Source organism: Chlorocebus sabaeus, chromosome 17 (genome assembly GCF_047675955.1).
Source record: "Chlorocebus sabaeus isolate Y175 chromosome 17, mChlSab1.0.hap1, whole genome shotgun sequence".
Lineage (NCBI taxonomy): Eukaryota > Metazoa > Chordata > Mammalia > Primates > Cercopithecidae > Chlorocebus > Chlorocebus sabaeus.
In genome coordinates, this window is record NC_132920.1 from 43,678,744 (window position 1) to 43,704,197 (window position 25,454).

A 25,454-nucleotide genomic window follows, 5' to 3' on the forward strand; every position below is an offset into this window, starting at 1 on the left:
TTGTTGAAGAAATGGCTCAGAAGGTACAAGAAAAGAGTTGAGAAACCCAGAACTAGGAACACTTTGGCATGCAGGGGTTTTATCTGAGTGTCCCTGTGTTGTCTGACCCTCAGTCCCCTACCCTCCCAACAGTCCTGCCTCTTTTCTCATCCCATCACCAGGTTCTGGTCTAACCTTCCACTTACCCCGAGGGCCCAGCACTCACCCTGCCTGTTCACAGGGTCCAGCCTTGCGCTCGCAGTCACGCCCATGGAAGCCTGGTAGGCACACACAATGGTACTCACCGCCCCCGTCATACATGCACTGGCCTCCATTCTGGCAGGGGGACTGCGTGGTACAGATATGTTCATCTGGAGAAGGGACAGGAAAGGCTCTGGGATAACCCCTCCCATCTGGTCCCCAGACCAGACTTGTCCACACCTTCCAGGCCTCAGGTTCTATGGGTGTGGCTATACTACAAACCCAGCCCAGGCTGGTGTGGTATACTAGGGAGAGACAACAACACTGAATTTGGAGTCAGGAGGCTCCTGGCCCTGGCTCTCAGTCTGTCTCAAACTGACCTTGGGCTGGGTACAGTGGCTCATGTCTATAATCTCAGCACTTTGGAAGACCAAGGTAGGCAGATGGCTTGAGGTCAGGAGTTCGAGACCAGCCTGGCCAACATGGCAAAACCCCATCTCTACTAAAAATACAAACATTAGGCCGGTGCAGTGGCTCACACCTATAATTCCAGCACTTTGGGAGGCCGAGGCAGATGGATCACTTGAGGTCAGGAGTTCGAGACCAGCCTGGCCAACATGGTGAAACCGTATCTCTACTAAAAATACAAAAATTTGCCAAAGTGGCGGGTGCCTGTAATCCCAGCTACTTGGGAGGCTGAGGCACGAGAATTGCTTGAACCCGGGAGGCAGAGGTTACAGTGAGCTGAGATCGCACCACTGCACTCTAGCCTGGGTGACAGAGTGAGACTCCGTCAAAAAACAAAACAAACAAAAAAACAAACCTGACTTTGAGCAGGTTACAGCTCTTCTGTGGGCCTTAGTTTCCTGATCTGTAAAATGAGTACAATTTTTAGCAGCTGCGTTTCCTACCCCATGGGGTTATGTTGAGGATCAATTCAGACAACACATAAAAAGTCTAAGATTAAAAAAATGATAAAATACTATGTATTTGAGGATTTGACAAGGACACAATAGGCACTCAATAAATACTGATGGCTGTTCCCCTAAAAACCTGGGGTTCCCAACCAACAACTACCCTTCCTCCCCCCTACCTTTGTCACAGAACTTGCCTGCCCAGCCACTGTGGCAGATGCACTGCCATGGCTGGTGGCAGGTACCATGCTGGCAGCCAGGCATCCTCACACAGCGCTCACAGTGCAGCCCCTCCCAGCCCGGGTCACACCTGATGGGGAGAAACACAGGGTCAGGGTTCTGGGTTGTGGATATGAAGAAATGGAGGAGACAGAACCAGAGCTTCTAGCAACCAAGAGGACATATGACAGCCCCTAAGGGAAAGCAGACCTGTCCCAGGTAGGTGTAGGACTGTGCAAGGTCATAGGACACATATATGGAATCAGACCATCAGACACCAGCTCTCAAACCCTGGTTCTGTATTTTAACCTGAGCCTCAGTCTTCTCATCTGTAAATTGGGTATACACCTTGCAGGGTTGAGTAGAGGAAGAAATAAGATGTCTATAAATGCCTCCAGTACCCCTCCTGGCATGTCTGAGGTGCTCACAAACATTTAAAGAAGAATGACCTTGAAAGGCCATCAGGGCCGGGTGCAGTGGCTCACGCCTGTAATCCCAGCATTTTGGGAGGTCGAGGTGGGTGGATCACTTGAGGTCAGGAGCTCAAGACTAGCCTGGCCAACTGGGTGAAACCCCGTCTTTACAAAAAAATACAAAAAATTACCCGGGCATGGTGGTGCGCATCTGTAATCCATTATTGAGGAGGCTGAGGCAGGGGAATCACTTGAACACAAGAGGCAGAGGCTGCAGTGAGCTGCAGTCGCACCACTGCACTCCAGCCTGGGCAACAAAGCGAGGCTCCGTCTCAAAAACAAAACAAACAACAAAAAGTCATCAAGACTATCCTCCCACCATGATTCCAGGGCAAACGCTTGACCCATATTTTAAAAGCCTTCCAGGGGTGAAGAGTTTCAAAGACCCCCAGTCAATTGAACTGCCTGCCCCATCAGCTCATTTCCTTATGTCCACTTTCCTCCTGCTACAGAATGTGCCCAATCTCCACCCTCCACCCCAGTGAGTCAACTACTCAAACTCATCAAGGAAGATACTCTTTCATTGTAAGTGTTTCTCCCCAGCAACTCTCCCTGCAGCATTTCTTTTCCAGGCTAAACAATTTCCCTTTCTCTCTTTCCTTTATCTTTCCATTTCCTCATGGCACCCAATCCCCAAGCTCTCTAAAGCTTTAGGTCTCTCTCCCTGTATCTTGAGGAGCAGTGGTTCAGACAATCCCTGGATCAGATTTGGGAGATTAAAGAAGTGGGGAAATAAAAACTGGAAGAAGCAAGAAAGGTGAGGTAAAGGGGAAAGGGGGGCTAGCCAGTCAGCCATAGGAGTGATGAGGCATGAAGAGTAGAGTGTGAAGCCCCTAGACACTCTGTTGTGCATGTGAAGGGCTTGGAAATGGGTACCAAAGGGTTTGGGGGCACGTGCTCAGGACAGGTACCTGCAGGAGCCGTCAGGTGCACAGCAGCCGTGGGCCAGGTCACAGTGGGAGCTGCAGTCATCGGCTGCAAGAGATTGATGTGGGAGGGGTGAGTCTGAGTCAGGGCACAGCTCGCTGGGATGCGGGACTCAGGAGAGGATTGGGGTTCCGGTAACTGAGTGGATTCAGCCCTAGGGCAGGACATAACACAGAAACCCATCCCATTCCAAAGAGGCAACCTGGTCTTCTTGCCTCGCGGGTCGGAGCGACTGCAGTGCCGTCTCCGGCCGGCAGAGGTCAACGTGCAAGCGAGGACGGCTGGACAGGGCCGCGACTGGAGCCCGGTGGACGCGCTCACCTCGGACAGGCTGACCGGGAGCCCCCAGAATGCACAACAGGCACACAAGATGCAGGCAGCGGCAGCCGCTGGGCATGGTCAGCGCCGGCACCAGGGGGGACGGACGGATGGACGGCCGGACGCGTGAACACCTGTGGGACGGCACCAGTTGGGAGGCGGTCAGACGCGGAGATAGCGGCACGGATACGGGTTCCAAGTGACAGGAGCCGCCGAGGGAGAGGAGCGCCGGGACAGAAGAAGGGGATGGGGGTAGCGGGAGGGTGGGGGCAGGGAAGGGTTGAGCAGGCGAGGAGCGCGAGAAGAGCGAAGACAGGAACCCGGGAGCCAGGTCTGCAAGGAGGTGAAAGATGGGCAGCGTGGAGCGAGGCCAGGCGCGGGAATGGCTGGGGCTGGGATCGCAGTCAGGACAGAGGGGTCTGCGGGATGGGGACAGCGCCAAGAGACGGCCTCAAGCACCGAGGGAACGCGGGGGCCGGAGGGAGGGACGGTTCCCGGCAGCGAGCAGTCTCCGCCCCACGGCTCCGACAGCCCCCCCACCACTCTCTCCCACGTCCCCTTCCTATCTCCGCCGCGCTGGGCTCGGCGGCAGCGCGGGGCCTGGAATCCCCACCGCACCCGTAGCCCCGCACGCCCTGTCCCCTCAGTCCTCACCTCCGGCGGGGAGGTGCCGCGCCCCGGGGCGCAGAGCGAGGCGGGATCCGACGGGCGCCGCCGAGGGGCTGTGGGGGAGCGCGGGGCCGCCCCTAGCTGGCCGCGGGGCCGGGCGCCGAAGCGGCTGCCATACGAGCCAAGCGCTCAGGAATCTGGGGCTCCAGGCGACCCCGAGCGGCGGCGGCGGCGGCTCCTCGCGCGCGCTTAGGCCCCCTGCCAGGGGCGGAGCCCGCCCCCGCCCCCCCCCCTCCCGCGACGCACGGCGCACACCTAGCACCCGGCGCTCCCCGGGGCCCCGGCTCTTCGCGGCCACCCAACGCCCTGGACCCAGCTTCCTTCCACGAGAGGAGGAAATCTTGAGTCTCAATTGGAGCAAACTATTAAGCCAGAGGCGCGCGACCCCGTTATTCTCCCATCTCCCATGCCCACTTTCCCGACGAGCTCTCCGCGGCCCACGCCCCAGCCCTGCCCTAGCCTGTCCGCCGCTCATCACGCTTCTCATATAGATCCATGCACACGCAGGCAATCGCTCCCCTCCCTCCGCGTGTCACCAGCCCACGCCTCCCCGCTTGTAAAGCCTTCATCACCGGCTTCATCTGTGTGCTCCTCTGCTCCTCCTCGCCCTCCGCTTCTTCCTGTCCATGTCGCCGTCTCCAGCCTTCCAAGATCAACCTATCCCTATATAAATATAACCCGATCCATCCACCCACCCACACCCTGGCCCTACCCCCACCACCCTTCCCTCCCTCAAGTCTCAGCCCTTCCACCGCATTCCTTTTTGTGACTGCATCCGAGAATCCTTTCTGGACTGGGAATGTACCTGACTCTGTAAATGTGAGCACAAAACCCCCTCCACCGCCGAGTTCCTTCTCCCGTACCCTATCACGTTCGTCCTTGGCCTCAGGCTAATCCTCAACTGCCCAAACCTGGAGCTCAGATTGAGAGTAACGGAGTGGGTGTGAGGGAAGGCTGTCCTCCAGGCCTCTTTGCCGCTCCTGGCTAATGGCTCAGAGACACATTTCAAGACAAGGACCCAGCCAAGCGCGGTGGGCTCACGCCTGTAATCCCAGCACTTTGCGAGGCTGAGGCGGACGGATCACCTGAGGTCAGGAGTTCGAGACCAGCCTGGGCAACATGGTGAAACCTATCTCTATTAAAAATACAGAAATTAGCCAGGCGTGGTGGCGCGAGCCTGTAATCCCAGCTACTCGGAAGGCTGAGGCAGGAGAATCGCTTGAGAACCTGGGAGGCAGAGGTTGCAGTTAGCCGAGATGGCGCCACTGCATTCCAGCTTGGGGGACAGAGCAAAACTCCTACCCCCACCCCCACCCCCCACCCCCACACACACACACAAAAAGACAAGGACCCAAAACATAACATCTAGTTTGTGGAGGACAACAGGGCAGAGGTCAGGAACGCTAGCGTCCATCTCTAGTCCTTCAGATTGAGATTTCACCATCTTTAAATTCAAAACATTGGAAGGAGCAGTCCCTAGTCCGTGCAGAGCAGCTTCCCACCTTCACGTAGCCACCTCCACAGGCACAGAGCCCCTGGACTCATTTTTCCTGCAGTCTCGTTGGACATAACACTCACACCTACCCAGCTCCCTAGCTGGCCTCCTCTCAACTGTGATCACCTCTTCCCTGAAGAGCTCTCTGAATTTGAGTAATGACATGGCTCTACCATTCGTTTTGTTTAAACACATTTTTTTTTTTTGGTAAAAAATTGCAAACAACCTATAATTCAAAAATTACTGTAGGCAAATAAATTATGCCACATCAACACTATGTGACTGTTAAAAATACTTTTTTTTTTTTGATGTCTAAAGATGTTCAAAAAAGCTAAGGATATGTAAAGTGGAGTGGGGGGAAGCCGGAAACAAAGAAGAATGTATTTCAACATTGGCAGTGCTTTTCTCTGGATGATTGAATTGTAGAGGTTTTTGTTTTTGTTTTTTCTTATTGATACTTTTCAACATTAACACTTTTTTTTTTTGAGACGGAGTCTTGCTCTGTCGTCCAGGCTGGAGTGCAGTGGCTGATCTGGGCTCACTGCAAGCTCCGCCTCCCAGGTTCAGGCCATTCTCCTGCCTCAGCCTCCAGAGTAGCTGGGACTACAGGTGCCCACCACCACACCCAGCTAATTTTTTTTGTATTTTTAGTAGAGACGGGTTTTCACCGTGTTAGCCAGGATGGTCTCAGTCTCCTGACCTTGTGATCCTCCTGCCTCGGCCTCCCAAAATGCTGGGATTACAGGTGTGAGCCACCACGCCGGGCCTTTTTTTTTTTTCTTTTAACAATGAACATCTATAACTTTTTTTTGTTTTTGTTTTTGTTTGTTTGTTTGTTTTTCCTTGAGATTGAGCATCACTCTGTCGCTCAGGCTGGAGTGCAGTGGTGCAACCTTGGCTCACTACAACCTCGTCTCAGCCTCCAGTATAGCTGGAATTGCAGGTGCAGCACCACCACACCCAGCTAATTTTTGTTTTGTTTTGTTTTGTTTTTTGAGACATTCAGTGCTTTTCTCTGTCAGATATAATTATCTGACATTATGTTAAATATTTATTTGTTTATTGACCATCTCCCCACTACAAAGCAGACTCCAGAGGTCTGGGATGTTTTCTTGCTTGTCACAGCATCCCCAGTGTCTAAAACAATGCCTGGCATAGTAGGTATTCAATAAATTTTTTTAAGTTCTGGCTTGTTTAATTAATTATTATTGTTATTATTATTAGAGACAGGGTCTGGCTCTGTCGCCCAGGCTGGAGTGCAATGGCTTCATCTCAGCTCACAGCAACCTCCGTCTTCTAGGTTCAAGTGATTCTCCTGCCTCAGCCTCAGCCTCCTGAGTAGTTGGGATTACAGGCGCGTGACATCATGTCCAGCTAATTTTTGTATTTTTAGTAGAGATGGAGTTTCACCATGTTGGTCAGGCTGGTCTCGAACTCCTGACCTCAGGTGATCCACCTGCCTCAGCCTCCCAAAGTGCTGGGATTTCAGGCCTGAGCCACCACGCCTGGCCCCGGCCTTGTCTTTTATTTGTTGATTCTGTCTCCTTTTCACCATCCCCTATCCCCTTTACATCCACCCTTCCCCTTCCCCAGCTTTGATTCCATGCCTCATCATTATAATTAGTCACTTGCATTATTATAATTAGTCACTTGCATCATTATAATTAGTCACTTAACTCCCCGGCCCCTTCTGCTTCCATCATATTCATGTGACAAAACTCCACTGCTGTGACGACTTCTTTTTTTCTTTTTTTTTTTTTTTTTTGATATGCAGTCTTGCTCTGTTGCCCAGGCTGGAGTGCAGTGGTGCAATCTCGGCTCACTACAACCTCCGCATCCTGGGTTCAAGCAATTCTCTTGCCTCAGCCTCCCGAGTAGCTGGGATTACAAGCTCCTCATTCCACCACATCTGGCTAATTTTTTTTTTTTTTTTTTTTTTTTTGTATTTTTAGTAGAGACAGGGTTTCACCATGTTGGCCAGGATGGTCTCAATCTCCTGACCTTGTGATCCACCTGCCTCGGCTTCCTAAAGTGCTGGGATTATAGGCATGAGCCACCGTGCCCAGCCACTGTAACTTCTTCAACCTTCACCCAAACAGCTAAAGAAACATCCCTCCAAACTAGCTGGTCTCACTTAAATTCATGACTCTCAAATACTGTTTGTGTTGATCACCAATGCTCTCTGATGTCCTTAGTTCTGCACACTCCTCCACCCACCCCAACAACTATTTTATTATCCTCTCTCCTCCAACCTCCACCTCCTCCTCCTCTCTGCTCACTCTGTTGATGGTGTTGCTCTCAACTTCATGGAGAAAATAGAAGCAATCTGAAAGAATTTCTACACGCCCCCACCACCTACCTGCATCTGTCTTCATATACTCTGACATCCCTCTTGTACATGAACTGCCTGTGTTCTTACCTAAGTGAATTCCTTCACCTGGGCATTAGTTCACATCCTCTCTCACCTGGGTAACTTCAGGGACCTCCAATTCTCTCCATCTCTTCTGCATCATCAGTTTGCCTCCCTCTATGAGAGCATTGTCATCAACCTCTCTCAGATCTTAAATAAATAAGTAAATCACCTCCCTCAACCCCCTACATTTGTCTGCTCTTCTTTACTGAAAACTCTTCACAAATATTAGTCTATCCTTGCTCTCATCACTTCTCCTTTCATTCTGTCTTGAACCCACTCTCACCCCACTATTCCAGAATCACTCTTGTAAAGGTCACCAGTACCCTCACCACTGCCAAATCCAATGATCAATTCTCAGTCCTCATCTCACTGGCTCTGTTAACTGCATTTGCCAGTTTACTGGGTTTCTGGGATCACTCACTAACTTCTTCACCTCTGCAATGGCCACCCCTTCTCGGTCTCCTTTGCATCCTCCTCATCTTCTCAACATCTTCCTCAGCCCCAGGGCTCCATCCTCAGGCCTCTTGTCTTTTTTTTTTTTTTTTTTTTTTTTTTTGAGACGGAGTCTGGCTCTGTCGCCCAGGCTGGAGTGCAGTGGCCGGATCTCAGCTCACTGCAAGCTCCGCCTCCCGGGTTTACGCCATTCTCCTGGCTCAGCCTCCCGAGTAGCTGGGACTACAGGCGCCGCCACCACGCCTGGCTAGTTTTTTGTATTTTTTAGTAGAGACGGGGTTTCACCGTGTTAGCCAGGATGGTCTCGATCTCCTGACCTCGTGATCCGCCCGTCTCGGCCTCCCAAAGTGCTGGGATTACAGGCTTGAGCCACCGCGCCCGGCCAGACCTCTTGTCTTTTCTATCTTCACTCACTCCTTTCATGATCTCATCCAGCCTAAGTTTTGGGAATGCTAGCTGTAAGTTAATGACTCCCAAATTTATATTTCCAGTCAAGCTTTCTGCCTGAAATCCAGATGCATGTGTCTGGCTGGGCATAGTGGCTCATGCTTGGTAAGCCCAGCACTTTGGGAGGCTCAGATGGGAGGATTGCTTGAGCCCAGCAGTTTGAGACTTCAGTTTTGTTGTTCAGGCCTGAGCAGCCAAACAAGACCCTGTCCTTATTAAAATAAATAATAAATTAATTAATTTAAAAATAAATTTGGTAGTATCAGACTTGGGTGTCTGACTGCTGCAAACTCCTGATCTCCAGCCCAAATAGTCTTCCTTTGTCAGCTGTACCCATTCCAGTCAATGCCTAGTCCATCTGTCTAGTTGTTTAGCCCCAAATCTTGGGGTCATGCTTGATTCTCCTCTTTCTCCTATAATCCACATCCTGTAAATTCTGTTGCCTCTGCCTTCAAATTCATCCAGAATCTGACCACTTTTCACAATATGACCTCTAACACCCTAGTTCAAGCCCCCATTATCTTTTGCCTGGAGTACTGCAATGGCTTCTTTGTTTGTTGTTGTTGTTGTTGTTGTTGAGACAGAGTTTTGCTCTTGTTGCCCAGGCTGTAGTGCAATGGCATGATCTGGTCTCACCAGTGACAACCTCTGCCTCCCGGGTTCAAGCAATTCTCCTGCTTCAGCCTCCTGAGTAGCTGGGATTACAGGCGTGCGCCACCAGGCCTGGCTAATTTTGGATTTTTAGTAGAGACAGGGTTTCTCCACGTTGGTTAGGGTGGTCTCGAACTCCTGACCTCAGGTGATCCACCCGCCTTAGCCTCCCAAAGTGTTGGGCCGCAATTGCTTCTTAATTGGTCTTCTATTGTGCAGCAGCCAGGGTGATCCTGATGGAAAGAAAATGGAAGCCAGCTAAGTATGATGTATTATCCCAAACTGGATTCTAAAACAGATAATCATCGATAGTGGTAAAACTGGCAAAGTCTGAATAAAGTCTAGAATTTAGCTTATACCAGGGTACTAATGTTGGCTTCTTAGTTTTGACAAACATACCATGGTAAGGTATAATGTGGGTGAGTCATATTTGGGAAATTTCTATACTATCTTTGGAACTTTTCTATACATCTAAAATTATTCAAAATTTAAAATTTTATTTAAAAAATGGAAGTCAGATTTTGTCATGTCTTTGTTCCAAACCCTCCAGCGGCTCCCATCTAATCTTTTTTTTTTTCCATCTGATTTTATTCCCTGCATACTCCCACCTCATTCTGCCACATCCAAACTGGCCTCTGAGTTGATCCTTTCTTTTTTTTTTTTTTTTTTTTTTTTGAGGTGGACTCTCATTCTCATTCTGTTGCCCAGGCTGGAGTGCAGTGGCGCGATCTGGGCTCACTGCAAGCTCTGCCTCCCAGGTTCACGCCGTTCTCCTGCCTCAGCCTCCGTAGTAGCTGGGACTACAGGCTCCTGCCACCACACCCAGCAATTTTTTTTTTTTTTTTTTTTTTTTTGTATTTTTAGTAGAGACGGGGTTTCACCGTGTTAGCCAGGATGGTCTCGATCTCCTGACCTCGTGATCCGCCTGCCTCGGCCTCCCAAAGTACTGGGATTACAGGCATGAGCCACCATGCCTAGCCCTGAGTTGATCCTTGAACACATAAGCATGTTCCCTGCCTCAGGATCTTTGCACTAGCTGGTCTCTGCCTGGAATGCTATAACCCAGATATTTTCATAGCTCACTCCCTGAGTTCATTCAGCTCTCTGCTCAAATGTTAGTAAAGAAGCCCTTGCTGATCATCCTATATATTAAATAATATCCCCATCTCTGTCCCAGGATATTCCCTTACACTACTTTAATTTTTTCTTTTTTAGATAAAAAGCAGTGGGCTGGGCACAGTGGCTGACGCCTGTAATCCCAGCACTTTGGGAGACCGAGGTGGGTGGATTACCTGAGGTCAGGAGTTCGAGACCAGCCTGGACAACATGGTGAAATTCCGTCACTACTAATAATACAAAAAATTAACTGGCTGTGGTGTTGCGCACCTGTAATCCCAGCTACTCGGGAGGCTGAGGCAGGAGAATTGCTTGAATCTGGGAGGCGGAGGTTACAGTTAGCCCAGATCATGCTGCCATGGCACTCTAGCCTGGGCAACAGACGGAGACTCCGTCAAAAATAAAGACATAAATAGCAGTGAACACACCACCCCTTATACTACTTTAATTAATAAAGAGCCACACCCTATATATATATATATATATATATATATATTTTTTTTTTTTTTTTTTTTTTGAGACGGAGTCTCGCTCTGTCGCCCAGGCTGGAGTGCAGTGGCCGATCTCAGCTCACTGCAAGCTCCGCCTCCCGGGTTCACGCCATTCTCCTGCCTCAGCCTCCCGAGTAGCTGGGACTACAGGCGCCCGCCACCGCGTCTGGCTAGTTTTTTGTATTTTTTTAGTAGAGACGGGGTTTCACCATGTTAGCCAGGATGGTCTCGATCTTCTGACCTCGTGATCCGCCCGTCTCGGCCTCCCAAAGTGCTAGGATTACAGGCTTGAGCCACCGCACCCGGCCCACACCCTATATTTAATTTTCACTATAACCCTGCCAGACAGGTATTATTATTATTCTAGTGTTTTTGTTTGTTTGTTTGAGACTGAGTCTCTCTATTGTCCAGGCTGGAGTGCAGTGGCACGATCTCAGCTCACTGCAACCTTCACCTCCTGGGTTCAAGTGATTCTCCTGCACAGAATTTGGAATCTGGTCACTGATATTGGCATTGGTTGTGTGATCCTGAGAAAGTCTCATAAACTTCTCAGGCCTCAGTTTCCCCACTTGTAAAATGGGGAGAATAGCACCAGCCCTGTTCTCTAACAGTATCCCCGTGAGGGTAGAATGAGAGAGTGTGTGTAAAAGTCAGGTATGTGCACAGAAGGTTAGAGAGTAGGGGCTGAAGGGAGTGGTTGTGGAGGCACTGGGGGATCCCTGATAAAGTCAGTTTCCTACCCTGGAGCAGGAGAGGGGGTTGGCAACAGAAACAATGATGGGAGGCTGAGCTGGGCTGTGCTGGGGCTTGCGTTTGAGCAATTGTTTCTGTCCTAGTGTCTTCAGGAATCCAGCCACTATTAGCCCCTTTACATAAAAGGCATCCTTTAGTCCAGGTTTCTGTCTCTGTGAAATTTTTCTAGCACCCTCCCTTCCCCCATTTAAAAATCACCCAGTAAAGAGGGCTTGTCTCACTGCTTGGATTTCCAAGAACATCCCTGATACGGTTTGGCTGAATCCCCGCCCAAATCCCATCTTGAATTGTAGCTTCCATAATTCCCATAAGTTGTGGGAGGGACCTGGTGGGAGATAATTGAATCATGGGGGTGGTTTCTCCCATACCATTCTCATGGTAGTGAGTAAGTCTCATGAGGTCTGATGGTTTTATAAGGGGAAACCCCTTTCGCTTGGTCCTTATTCTCCCTCTTCCTTGCCGCCATGTAGGATGTGACTTGCTCCTCCTTGCCTTCCACCATGATTGTGAGGCCTCCCCAGCCATGTGGAACTGTGAGTCCATTAAACCTCTTTCCTTTATAATTACCCAGTCTCAGGTATTTTATCAGCAGTGTGAAAATGGACTAATACAATCCCCCACCCAATACTTGTTTTTGGCAGAAACCCCGCTATTCTTTGGGTAACTAGAGCTTAAAACCTTAAAGCCTCCTCTAACTCCTCTATTTTTTTCCAGCTGGCCACCAAATATTGTCCAGTCCTCCTTCTCCCATGGCCCTGTGTCCATTCTGTCCCACCGCCTCAGCCCTTGTCAGCACCCCCTCACCACACCAGGCTCATGACAAGCATTTCGTATCTGGTCTTGCGGTCATCAGGCCTACCGATTTCCCTCATGCACCCATTCTGCAGTGTTCCTAGAGGCTAAACATCCTACCATGCCACTGTTATCACCTCACTCCTCAGGTCAGCAGCCTGGGATCACTCCTATGACTCTTCAGCTATGTGATGTCAAGTCAAGAGTACTAGAAGTCACTTCAAATTCTGGCTCTATCGTCTGCCGCTGGGTGGCCTTCACAGGAGACAGGAACCTCTCTGAGCCTCCAAGCCCTCACTGGTAAAATAGACAGACATTCTATGTGCCAGGCACTGGTCTGAGCACTCATGTGCATGAGCTCTTTTGACCCTCACGACAACTCTGTGAGGTAAGTGCTATACTTAACCCCCATTTACAGACGGGAAGACGGAGGCACAGACAGCTCCAGTCATCTGCCTGTGTTCATGCAGTTAGTTAAGTGACAGATGGGCGATGAAGCCAGGCAGTCTGCTTCAGGGACCCTACTCTTATCGCTGTCCTACCCTTGGGAAAAGTGACTGATACAGTTGGTAAGGGCGCCTGGCTGATGCTTTTCACCTCTTGGCTCTAATTTCTGCTTCCCAGCCTACAACTTAGTGGCTGTTCCTTGGAGGATTTTGGAACAGGTTGGGCTGGCAGCCTCATGACTTTAGGATCTTCCTAAGCCTGTCTTAATAGTGGCTTCTTTTTTTGGGTGGTCACTAGACATATGAGGCTCATTTCTGGCTTCTACTCCAGACTTGAACGGTAACTATACTGTCCTAGAACACCCCAGTATCCCAACCCTCAGGATTCCCTACTTTCCTGAGCATTTTTCTGAGGGCTTATCAATAAACCCCTCCTCCAGGGCCCCCATTTATAAGGATTTATCTCTCTTGGCCTCCCCACCCTTCACCTGGAGAGTGGATTCTCAAGTTTCCCTCTTCTCTCCTCAGCCTCCTTTTCACACAGAGTTTTGTGTATTGCCAAATGAGAATGGAGAGACCAGAGAACAGGGAACAAGTGCTGTTACTCTTCATTCACACATCCATTGACCTACCCACAGGTTGTGGGCAGGAGCAGGGAGGGGACCCCAACTCAGTGCCAAACATTCAATACACGTGACTTGAATGAGTGACTGAATTAATACAAATGAAAAAAAGTGCTAGGCCCTGACCTCAAGCAACTTACCACCTAGCAAGGCAGACATATTCACTTACCCCACACGCCCCCAGTAAACAGGGATGCAGAGGCACCTGTGGGCCCTAGACTTCATGGAGACCCAGGGGCATGCAGAGCTGGCCCTTGTCCTCACCAGGTAAGGGATAATCCTGTCCCTGCTTGTTCTGGCCTGTCACTGCCGCTCCAAGACAGTTCTGGTCAGCCCAACAAGTGGGGTACCCAGGGTGGAGACAGAGTCTGTGCTGGGAAGGAGTCAGGCACATCCAAGTAGCCCACTCTTTGTGAGGACTTCTGCCAGCGTAGGGGCCTTTGGGTCCTGAAAAAATGTTCTCTCCCTCTGATTGTTTCCTTCCCCCATCCCACCCCTACCTCACCACGGGAGGTGGAGCCAGTGGCCCCAGGGCTGAAATCCAAACCCAGCCATTGTTCCCCACCTTTTGGCTGTTTGACTGTGCGCATGTGTGTTTTGGCACATGTATCGTGTGCCTCCAGGGCTGTTGTGCCAAAGCTCAGGCCCTGTATACCATGCTTAGGATAGCTGAAAATACCTGCTCAGGGAAAAAGGGAGATGGGCCAGGGAGGATACCGATAGTGGACTTTAGGGTGAGTTGAAAAGTGATAGGAGGCTTTGCCCTCTGATAGGATGAGTGTGCAGTAATGCAGCTCCTATCCAAAATGTCAAGCAGGCGGGGTGCAGTGGCTCACACCTGTAATCCCAGCACTTTGGGAGGCCAAGGCGGGTGGATCACCTGAGGTCAGGAGTTCGAGACCAGCTTGGCCAACATGGTGAAACCCTGTTTCTACTAAAAACACAAAAAATTAGCCAGGCACAGTGGAGGGTGCCTGTAATCCCAGCTACTGGGGAGGCTGAAGCAGGAGAATTGCGTGAACCTGGGAGATGGAGGTTGCAGTGAGCCGAGATCACACCATCGCACTCCAGCCTGGGCAACAAGAGTGAAACTCTGTCTCAAGAAAAAAAAAAAAAAAAAGTCAAGCAAAAGAATACACCCATTGAAACCACAAGGTTGTGCAGATGTATGTACACAGATCTGGAAAGACAAGAGGGTCACTCACAGCCAGAACTATGCATGTGAAGCATCGCGGTACCACTCATTCATGTGCTTATGGAGCCCCTCCCACTCTGGAACTACACAGGGTGATGAGGTGGTGGAGGAGGCACCAACATCACAGATGGGTCGTGGTCCAGCCCTTCCAGTAGCTGCTAAAGGAGTCATCCCTGGAGATTTACTTGAAGTTTCTGGGCCAGGTGTCATGGCTAACGCCTGTAACCCCAGCATTTTGGGAGACTGAGGTGGGCAGATCATATGAGATCAGGAGTTTGAGACCAGCCTGGTGAAAACCCACCTCTACTAAAAATACAAAAATTAGCTGGGCGTGGTGGTGTGTGCCCAGCTACTCAGGAGGCTGAGGCAGGAGAATCACTTGATCCCGGGAGGCAGAGGTTGCAGTGAGCCGAGATCGCACCACTGCATTCCAGACTGGGTGATGGAGTGAGTCGCCACTTACAGAGTCCAATTAAAAATAACGAGGTTGCCAGGCGTGGTGGCTCATGCCTATAATCCCAGCACTTTGGGAGGCCAAGGCAAGCGGATCACCCGAGGTCAGAAGTTCGAGACCAGCCTGGCCAACATGGTGAAATCCCATCTCTACTAAAAATACAAAAATTAGCTGGGCTTGGTGGCATGTGCCTGTAATCCCAGCTACTTGGGAGGCTGAGGCAATAGAGTCACTTGAACCCGGGAGGCAGAGGTTGCGATGAGCCAAGATTGTGCCGCTGTACTCCAGCCTGGGCGACACAGCAAGACTCTGTCTCAGAACAAAAAAAAAGGAAAAAAGAAAGAAGAAGTACATTTCTTTTTTTTTTCTTTCTTTCTTTTTTTTTTTTTTTTTTTTGAGACAAAGTCTCACTCTGCGGCCTAGGCTGGAGTGCAACGGTACGATCTTGGCTCACTGTAACCTCCGCCTCCCGGGTTCAAGAGATTCTCCTGTTTCAGCCTCCCAAGTAGCTGGGATTACAGGCGCACACCGCCACGCCCAGCTAATTTTTTGTATTTTAGTAGAGACGGGGTTTCACCGTGTTGCCCAGGCTGGTCTGGAACTCCTGAGCTCAGGCAATCCACCTACCTTAGCCTCCCAAAGTGCCAGGATTACAGGTGTGAGCCACTGCTCCTGGCCTGAAAGAAAGTACATTTCAAGGCTATATGTTATGAATAAGGAGAAGGGAGAAAAAATGGTTTCCACAGTAAGCTTCAAGGTTACATATTGAGACCCCAGAGAAAGGAAAAGAAAGGTTTGAAAACGCATTTTGAAGTTAAGTTTCCTGGTTACACTTTCAAGGCCAACTTTCAGGTGTTGACCTGGGATGGAGGGAGGACTTCCTGATTCAACAAAGATGAGGGGCTGGAGAACTACCCAGGCCCTACTGGGTCAGAGTGAAGCAGAGTCTGACAAACAAGTCCCAGTGCAGTCCAGAAAAAAGAGGTAAACCACTCCTGCACTTTCTGAGCTTTCCCAGAATTCAAATCACAGTCTGAGAGGGCAGGCACAGACTCTAGCCTCAGGGTGCCCGAAGTCTGAGGTGGGAGAAACAAGCTCTGCTCTCAGGGAGTTCCTGCTTTAGAGTTGGGAAAGTGAGATCTCACCAGAAGCCAGAAAACAAGACTTGGTATCATATAAAGATGTATGGATGGCCAGGCATGGTGGCTTATGCCTGTTAATCCCAGCACTTTGGGAGGCTGAGGCAGGAGGATCTATTGAGTCCAGGACTTCAAGACCAGCCTGGACAACAAAGTGTGACTCCATTTCTATAAAAAAGTTAAAAAGCATTGCTGGTACAGTGGTGAACATAGATGCCCTCCAAAAAAATAAAAAAATTAGGCAGGTGTGCCTAGAGTCCCAGCTATTTGGGAAGCTAAGTCTAGAGGATCACTTGAGCCCAAGAGTTTGAGGTTGCAGTGAACTATGATCATGCCACTGCACTATAGCCTGGGCAACAGAGCAAGACTCTGCCTCTAAAATAAATAAAACAAACAAACAAACAAAATAAGAACACAACACTAACTCCTAATTTTTTATAGCCCCTAGCAATAACCATTCTTTCTTTTTCTTTTTTTTTTTGAGACAGAGTCTCATTCTGTCACCCAGTCTGGAGGGCAGTGGTGTGATCTCGGCTCACTGCAACCTCCACCTCCCAGGTTCAAGCAATTCTCTGCCTCAGCCTCCCAAGTAGCTGGGATTACAGGCATCTGCCAACACACCTGGCTAGTTTTTGAATTTTTAGTAGAGACAGGGTTTTGCCATGTTGACCAGGCTGGTCTCGAACTTCTCACCTTGTGATCTGCCCACCTTGACCTCCCAAAGTGCTGGGCTTACAGGCGTGAGTCGCAGCACCCGGACTACCATTCTATTTTCTATCTCTATGAATTTGACTGCTCTAGGTACCTAAAATAAGTGGAATCATTCAGTATTTGTCTTTTTGTGACTGGCTTATTTCACTTTGTGTGGTATCCTCAAGGTTTATCCATGTTGTAGCCTGTGTCAGAATTCCTTCCTTTTCAAGGCTGAATAATATTCCATTGTATGTATTTGCTACATTTTGTTTATCCATTAATCCATCAATGAACATTTGTGTTGTTTCTACCTTTTGGCTATTGTAAAATGATGTTGCTATGAACACAGGTGTACACATATTTATTTGAGTTCCTACTTTAAGTATGTTTTGAGACATTTTTTTTTTTTTTTTTTGAGATGGAGTTTCGCTCTTGTTGCCCAGGCTGGAGTACAATGGTGTGATCTCGGCTCACTGCAACCTCTTCCTCCCGGGTTCAAGCGATTCTCCTGCCTCAGCCTCCTGAGTAGCTGAGATTACAGGCATGTACCACCATGCCCAGCAAATTTTTTTGTATTTTTAGTAGAGACGGGGTTCTCCATTTTGGTCAGGCTGGTCTTGAACTCCTGACCTCAGGTGATCTGCCCGCCTCGGCCTCCTAAAGTGCTGGGATTACAGGCGTGAACCACCGTGTCTGGCCAAATGGTTTTAATAATATGAAGAATTCAAGTTCTCACCAAGTTTCAAGGTCTTTAAAATTACATTTCTTACACTTCCATAAAATTCAACATCCCAAGTTAGGAAAAAGTCATTACATCTAATAAAAGCTTACCCACCAAGTTGGCAGCTGTGGACTTCTATTAATAGACTGAAGAGGCCGGGCACGGTGGCTCAAGCCTGTAATCCCAGCACTTTGGGAGGCCGAGACGGGCAGATCACGACAGGAGATCGAGACCATCCTGGCTAACACGGTGAAACCCTGTCTCTACTAAAAAATACAAAAAACTAGCCGGGCGACGTGGCGGACGCCTGTAGTCCCAGCTACTTGGGAGGCTGAGGCAGGAGAATGGTGTAAACCCAGGAGGCGGAACTTTCAGTGAGCTGAGATCCGGCCACTGCACTCCAGCCTGGGTGGCAGAGCGAGAGTACGTCTCAAAAAAAAAAAAAAAAAAAAAAAAATAGACTGAAGAATTAGGAAATGTGTATAACTTAAACCCAGGGAAGTAGATTAAGTTATCACCTCTTGAAGCTTCGAAATCATTGTTATCACAACCATGTATACACGGTTCAGCATCACAAAATCAGAGTCACAAATAGGAACATAGTTAGCCTCATGGCTTCACATTGTTAGTAGATAATATCAGTGGCAACCAAAAAGACTGCATATGGCCTAAGGCCTTTCTAGCTGTCATAATGAACAGGTCACACGACTGTGGGGCTGAGCCCAGTAAGGTTTCGACTCCTCTTTCCCAGCAATTTCCTTCAATACCTGAAGCTCAAATTGCTATCTTTGTCCACTGCTTCTATTCCAAGACCCCTTTTGCCTATGTAGAGTGTGTCATGCCAACCCCGGACTCCACACCAAGCATGTCTGTCCCAGCAGGGTGACTAATTCACATAAATTAAATCATCAGAAAGGACTGCCTTGGACCCAGGTGGATTATGCCTTGAGAAATGCTTGACCATGTTTGTGCAGTGGGCCCTGCATACCTGCAGCCCTATAGACACCAAACATATGAAAATTGTCATCAAAATGAAGTGAGACTGACTCTTCTGCAACTTGCAGCTATTTCTTAAGACCCTGAAAGCTAGAAGGGACCCCTAATTTTTACCACTTTCCTCATGGTTCTCTCACAGAGATAGTGAACAACTATGTAATTGTGGTCTAAGAAATATTTAGGTATACAAGTGAGTTTGTCCATCCACAGAGGGGGGAATGATGAAGTAAACCAGCCTTGCTACAATGAAGATAACTTTATCTTTCACATGTTAAAAGTTGAAAACTTGTGCTTGCTTTGGCAGCACATATACTAAAACTGGAATGATTCAGGGAAGATTAGCATGGCCCCTTTGCAAGGATGACACATGAATTTGTAAAGCCTTCCATATTAAAAATAATAATAGGCCGGGCATGGTGGCTCACGCCTGTAATCCCAGCATTTTGGGAGGCTGAGGCAGGTGGATCACAAGGTCAGGAGTTCAAGACCAGCCTGGTCAAGATGGTGAAACCCCATCTCTACTAAAAATACAAAAATTAGCTGGGCATGGTGGTGGGCACCTGTAATCCCAGCTACTCGGGAGGCTGAGGCAGAGAATTGCTTGAACCTGGGACGTGGAGGTTGCAATGAGCCGAGAATGCGCCACTGCACTCCAGCCTGGATGACAGAGCGAGATTCTGTTTCAAATAATAGTAATAATAACAGGCCGGGCGTGGTGGCTCATGCCTGTAATCCCGGCACTTTGAGAGGCTGAGGCAGGTAGATCACCTGAGGTCAGGAGTTTCAGACCAGCCTGACCAACATGGTGAAAACCTGTCTCTACTAAAATATAAAAACTATCTGGGCGTGGTTGTGGGCACCTGTAATCTCAGGTACTTGGGAGCCTGAGGCAGGAGAATCACTTGAACCCAGGAGGTGGAGGTTGCAATGAGTCGAGATCATGCCATTGCACTCCAGCCTGGGCAACAAGAGTGAAACTCCATCTTAAAAAATAATAATAATAATAATTAAAAACTCTAGAGGACTGTGATTCCCATGCTTTTCAAAGGTATGTTTATGTTAACTGATACTTCCTTTGTTTCAGAATATAAACTTGAATTGCTTTTCAAATCTATAATTGAAAGTACAACAACCTTTCTCCCCTTGTGAACCCCAAAACAATTTCTAGAAAGGCTGAAACGATATCTAGGAATTATACCTATTTAGAAAAGCAAACCAGCCTCTTACATTTCTTCCTTCAGTCACATACCTTTTGGTAAACAGCAGAAGTCTCATATATATATATGTTTTTGAGATGGAGTCTTGCTCTGTCACCCAGGCTGGAGCACAGTGGCACGATCTTGGCTCACCACAACCTCCCCTCCTGGGTTCGAGCAATTCTCTTGCCTCAGCCTCCTGAGTAGCTGGGACTACAGGTGCGTGCCACCATGCCCAACTAATTTTTGTGTTTTTGGTAGAGAAGGGGTTTCACTATGTTGGCCAGGTTGGTTTATTTAGAGTAATTTTATTAAATTAATTTTTAAAAAGATGTATAGGATAGAAAGGCATGGATGGGATGGGAAATAAAAATGGCTGACCTCTCCCTCTGGGGATCTGGGAGCCTCTGCTGAGGTTTTTGTGTGTGTGCGTTGATGGGGGGTTGGTACTTGAGATCAGCTTCACCAAGGGGCAGACCCAGCTCCATCCCTAGGCCCAGGGAAATGGGATACCTTGCTGCTCTGAAATGTTGATGAGCTGTGGAGGGGAGAGGGACAGGGGAGCAGATGGAATTCCTGGACAATTGTTCCGGCTGTCACCAGAGAGGATAGGCTGGAGGGAGCCCTGGATAATTTATGGAGGGACAGATGCTTCTCCGGAACCATCTGGCCAAGAGAGGCCTGGGCTCGGGGTGGATGAGGTCTTTAGGTCTGAGGAGACTCCTGGCCTCCAGCCTGCCTCATTTCCTCTAAGTGCCCTGCTTGGTGCCCTGGGACTTTCCTAGGATGGCTGTGCTGCCTGAGGACCCAGCTCCAGAATTCCACCTGATTCTCATCTCGCTCTCCCCTTCGCTGAGTCTGGGGCTTGTCTTTGCTACTATTCCTGATTAGGGCTAAGTGGAGCCTTAAGGTCATGTAACTTCCACCTATGTATTTTCTTATTTTATAGTATTTTCAACCCTTCTTCTCCACCAGTATATTCCAAAATCTGTCAATCACTTACCTACATACCATTTATTCATTCAATAAATATTTATTGGCTGGGCACAGTGGCTCATGCCTGTAATCTCAGCACTTTGGAAGGCCGAGGCAGGCAGATCACTTGAGCTCAGGAGTTCAAGACCAGCCTGGCCAACATGGTAGAACCCCCATCTCTACTAAAAATACAAAAAGTTAGCTGGGTGTGGTGGCATGCGCCTGTAATCCCAGCTACACAGGAAACTGAGGTGGGAGAATCACTTGAACCCGGGAGGCAGAGGTTGCAGTGAGCCGAGATTGTGCCACTACACTCTAGCATCAGCAACAGATTGAGACCCTGTCTCAAAAAAAAATTAATTAATTAAACAAACAGAATTAAAAAATTTATTGAATACCTACCACGCCAGGCATTGTTTTAGACACTGGGGATGCTGTGATGAACAAGAAAATATCCCAGACCTCTGGAGTTTGCTTTGTAGTGGGGAGACAGTCAATAAACAAATAAATATTTAATATAATGTCAGATAATGATAAGTACTATGAATGAAAACATTAAAGCAGGGTAAAGGAGAATAGGGATGCTGATTTAGATTGAGTGGCCAAGGAAGGCTTCTCTAAAGTGATGACACTTGAGCAAAGACACAAATGAGAGTCAATATTTGGAGGAAGAACATTCCAGGTATGGGGAACAGCAAACTTAAGAGACCCTGAGGCAGAAATATGCTTAGTGCATTGGAGGAAAACATGCCATTTATTCATTAGGCAATTACTGTGTACCAAGCACCTGCTAGGGAGTATGAAGATGAAATCAAACATAGTTTTTGCCCTGAAGAAGCATCAGGGCGAAAGTAATATAACATGTAAATAAATAATTACACTGCACAGGACAGCTACAATAAAGCTATGTACAAGTTGCTAGTGATGCCCAGCAAAAGGAGCACTAAAGGGAAGGCTTTCTGCAGGAGGTGGCATTTGAACTGACGATCTGAAGCAGTAGGAGGAATTGATGATGCAAGGGAGGAGGAGAGAGATTAGACATCTTAAGGTCCGATGTCCTGAAAACAAAGGACAATTTGGGAATCTGAAGTCCCCAGGAGAGGCAAAAAATGAGGCTGATGAAGGTGGAAGAGGCTGGATCATGCAGATGTTTGAATGCCAAACTGAAAAGCTGGTTTTATTCTTTGGATTACGGGGAAGCAGTAGCACTATTCTCTCTCCCACTGTATCTTTTTTTTTTTTTTTTTTTTTTTTTTTTTTTTTTTTTTTTTGAGACGGAGTCTCGCTCTGTGGCACATTTCTGCTCACTGCAAGCTCCGCCTCCCGGGTTCACGCCCGCCTCAGCCTCCCGAGTAGCTGTGACTACAGGAGCCCGCCACCACGCCCGGCTAATTTTTTGTATTTTTTTAGTAGAGACGGGGTTTCACCGTGTTAGCCAGGATGGTCTCAATCTTCTGACCTCGTGATCTGCCCGCCTCGGCCTCCCAAAGTGCTGGGATTACAGGCCTGAGCCACCGCGCCCGGCCCCACTGTATCTTTGAGCTGTGTTCCCCTATTCTTTTTTTTTCCTTCCTTTCTTTCAGTATTAGAGTCTTTCCCCACTTCCTGCTATTGCCCGGCTCCTGATACGTCCTTCCTTCTGCGGCCAAGCCTCCAATCCCTGCTTTCAAGAGAGCCCCATCTTTCGCCATCACGTAGTGTGCCACTTCCCCAACCCCAGGCCCTGCCCCCGTGGCCCCGCCTCCGATGACGCAGGACGCCAAGTGCGTGGGGATTCCCGCGGCCCTGGCCACTACCCGGCCTGCCCCGCGGCAAGATGGCGACCTGAACGCAGCTGGCAGCGGCGGAAAGTTTGTTGTGGGGTTGGAGTAGTCGGGCGGGGAAGCCAGAGTTGGGGGGGATTGCGGGGGCCCTAGTCTGTAGTAGGGGCGAAGGGGGTACTGGCTCCAGGGTTGAAAAGAGGATATGGAATGGAGTAAGGTCCGAGGCGGAGAGGAAAAAAGGAGTTGGGGCGGACCGGGGCCCTAGGGTTCAGTGGCAGCCCTAGGGGAGGGAGATTTGGGGTGGGGCAGCCCGAAGTAGGTGTTGTGCGGGTCGTGGAGAAGCAGAGTCACAAGTTGGAGGAGAATTTCTGTAGCCGCGAATAAAGAAGCCTGGAGCGTGGGATAGAGGCCCGACTGTATCTGACCGGCCAGAGGGGAAAGGGATCTTTCTAGTAGAGTGGGATAGTGAGGAAGAGAGATCTGGAGGATGCCAGGCAGATCTGCTAAGGAGGGAACTAAAGCCAGTCAAATGACACTCTTCTAGGCTTAGATCAGCCTTTCCACAGCTCCTGTAGCAGCATCTGCCCCAATTTCAGCAGAAGATTCAGGTGCCCCAGGGACTGGAAGAAATTACATTGCCTACTTGGAAAGAAGAAGAGATAGCGACTTGCCCCAGCCCAGCCCCAGAGCGGGTAAGGTGGCTTCCAGTGACAGGTTTCTGGCTGGCATGCTCCCTGGGAGGAGGATGCATGGGCTTAGAGTGATGCCAAGAATCATTTGGTCTGAGAAGGGCTCTCTTCTATAGAGGTTGTTCTTTGTCTGAGGTCCTTAAGTTAGTGTTTGGCGTAGATTGCAGGCTGACTTTTGAGAGTTGGTGTAGAATTAAGCCTTGTGTGCCTTCACCTATGCAAGCAAACCTGGACAGAGGCCTAGAGACCAGGCTGAAGGATTTTAACACATCCCTGTCACAAGCAGTTTCCTACATGCTCATTGTTTCTGCTTCAATTTCCCCATCACATTTTCACTTTGGAGTCCTGCCTGGAAGTGGAGATTTGTGGGTGACAGATGGTGGGGAGTCATGAGAAAACAAATTCTGATCGCGTTCACTGACCATTTAGGTACTTGCTGTCACCAACTCCTGAATTCATTCTCGCTTCGTGTCTACTTTTGCTCTTTTGGTAAGAAGGGCTCATTAGTGTTCCTCTGGGGATGTGGATTTTGGTGGGGGTATCAGAGGTGAGGGAAAGGCAGGTTGGGATTATGGAGAAAAAATGTAGATCAGTTTCTGGTAAGAGATCAAGCAGACTGATGTAAAGCTCTGGTAATGTTTAGCACCTCACTCCCTATCCTTGAGATCCCTAATATTTGAGAGCTGCTTTACAGTTGGACAAGTGTGGTGATGGAAAGAAAGGATCATGGAACTTGCTCTTTTCTGGTAGTTTTTTTCTCTCCTCTGTAATCTTCCCATCAGACCACTTTTGAAAAAATCAGTTTCCCTAGCCAAACTAAGCATGGCCTGAGAGGTAGTGGATTTGGTGTTGGAGGGAAAGGAAGGGGACTGGAGCCAGAGAACACAGTGAATGTGGCCTTCACTTCCTTTGGTGAGTGTTATGCCCTAGCCAGAGTTGGGAGTAGCCTTCTTACTGAAGCCTGCTTCAGGATCAGCATTGCTTCAGGGTGGACTGGGAGGTCTGGTTTGATCTAGCACTCTTCATTAGCTGTCTGCTCTCTACTTATACCCCCAACCAAAGGCTTACTCCAGACAGAACAACCCAAGTCGCTGTTACTAGGTCAGCTTCAGTACCTTTAGGTATCTGAAGAACTGATGATATGTAGCTGTGACTCCATTTCTGACGGTTGAGAACCTCCTTTTCCTGAGGACAATTTGTGCCCCCTTGAAAATTATAATTGTAGTCACCCAAGGGTAGTGTGGTGAACACACATAACGGTTCATAGCACTGACTCTGAGCCTGGCATGGTGGCACATACCTGTAGTCCTAGCTACTTGGGAGACTGAGCTGGGAGGAGCATTTGAGGCCAGGAGTTTGAGACTGCAGTGCACTATGATGGCACCTGTGAATACCCATTGTACTCCAGCCTGGGCAACGTAAGAGATGCAGTCTCCAAGAAACAACAAAAACAGAAAGCACTGGCCGGGTGCAGTGGCTCACTCCTGTAATTTTAGCATTTTGGGAGTCTGAGGCAGGCGGATCACGGGGTCAAGAGATCGAGACCATCCTGGCCAAAAAGGTGAAACCCCATCTCTGCTAAAAATACAAAAATTAGCTGGGTGTGGTGGTGTGCGTCTGTAGTCCCAGCTACTCAGGAGGCTGAGGCAGAAGAATCGCTTGAACCCGAGCGGTGGAGGTTGCAGTGAGCTGAGATTGCACCACTGCACTCCAGCCAGAAGACAGAGCGAGACTCCACTCCAACAACAACAACAACAAAAAAGGCACTGACTTTGCCATTTGTAGCTCTGTGAGCTTTATTAATTGCATAGCTTTATATGCCTCAGTTTTCTTTTTTTTTTTTTTTTTTTTTTTTTTTTTTTTTTTTTGAGACGGAGTCTCGCTCTGTCGCCCAGACTGGAGTGCAGTGGCCGGATCTCAGCTCACTGCAAGCTCCGCCTCCCAGGTTCACGCCATTCTCCTGCCTCAGCCTCCCGAGTAGCTGGGACCACAGGCGCCTGCCACCTCGCCCGGCTAGTTTTTTTTTTTTGTATTTTTAGTAGAGACGGGGTTTCACCATGTTAGCCAGGATGGTCTCGATCTCCTGACCTCGTGATCCGCCCGTCTCGGCCTCCCAAAGTGCTGGGATTACAGGCTTGAGCCACCGCGCCCGGCCCTCAGTTTTCTCATCAATCAAATGTGGGTAGTAAGAGTATCTATCGCATAGGGTTGTTTCGAGGGTAAATTAGTTAATACATTAATATGCTTACTCAG

The 25,454-nt window shown here is 48.9% G+C and overlaps 2 protein-coding genes and 1 non-coding gene across 19 annotated transcripts in view; 2 read left to right on the forward strand and 1 right to left on the reverse strand.

The window, feature by feature from the left end:
• The window catches only part of DLK2 (delta like non-canonical Notch ligand 2), a 5,535-nt gene extending 1,693 nt beyond the window's left edge, over window positions 1-3,842 (reverse strand). Inside the window, exons 1-5 of one of the 2 annotated variants that reach the window (XM_007972481.3) lie at window positions 3,686-3,842; window positions 3,035-3,165; window positions 2,698-2,761; window positions 1,274-1,404; window positions 206-350 (exon numbers count right to left, since the gene is read on the reverse strand). In XM_007972481.3, the coding sequence (XP_007970672.1) occupies window positions 206-350; window positions 1,274-1,404; window positions 2,698-2,761; window positions 3,035-3,110 (416 nt within the window). In that variant the 5' untranslated portion in view covers window positions 3,111-3,165; window positions 3,686-3,842. Of the gene's footprint in view, window positions 1-205; window positions 351-1,273; window positions 1,405-2,697; window positions 2,762-3,034 lie in introns of both variants that reach the window. The other variant, XM_073006014.1, reaches the window with a different exon arrangement.
• Window positions 3,843-18,866: 15,024 nt separating this feature from the next.
• LOC119626912 (U6 spliceosomal RNA) lies at window positions 18,867-18,973 on the forward strand. The gene has a single exon (XR_005243090.1). It is a non-coding gene; the product is annotated as a U6 spliceosomal RNA (small nuclear RNA).
• A 3,529-nt stretch (window positions 18,974-22,502) lies between these two features.
• TJAP1 (tight junction associated protein 1) overlaps window positions 22,503-25,454 on the forward strand; it is a 29,198-nt gene continuing 26,246 nt past the window's right edge. For 6 of the 16 annotated variants that reach the window (XM_073006024.1, XM_007972466.3, XM_073006022.1 and 3 more), the window contains exons 1-2: window positions 22,503-22,599; window positions 23,057-23,204. The gene's annotated coding sequence lies outside the window, so the exon portion shown is untranslated. Of the gene's footprint in view, window positions 22,600-22,705; window positions 23,205-23,630; window positions 23,691-25,454 lie in introns of those variants that run through there. The other 10 variants (XM_073006027.1, XM_073006023.1, XM_073006020.1 and 7 more) reach the window with 5 other exon arrangements.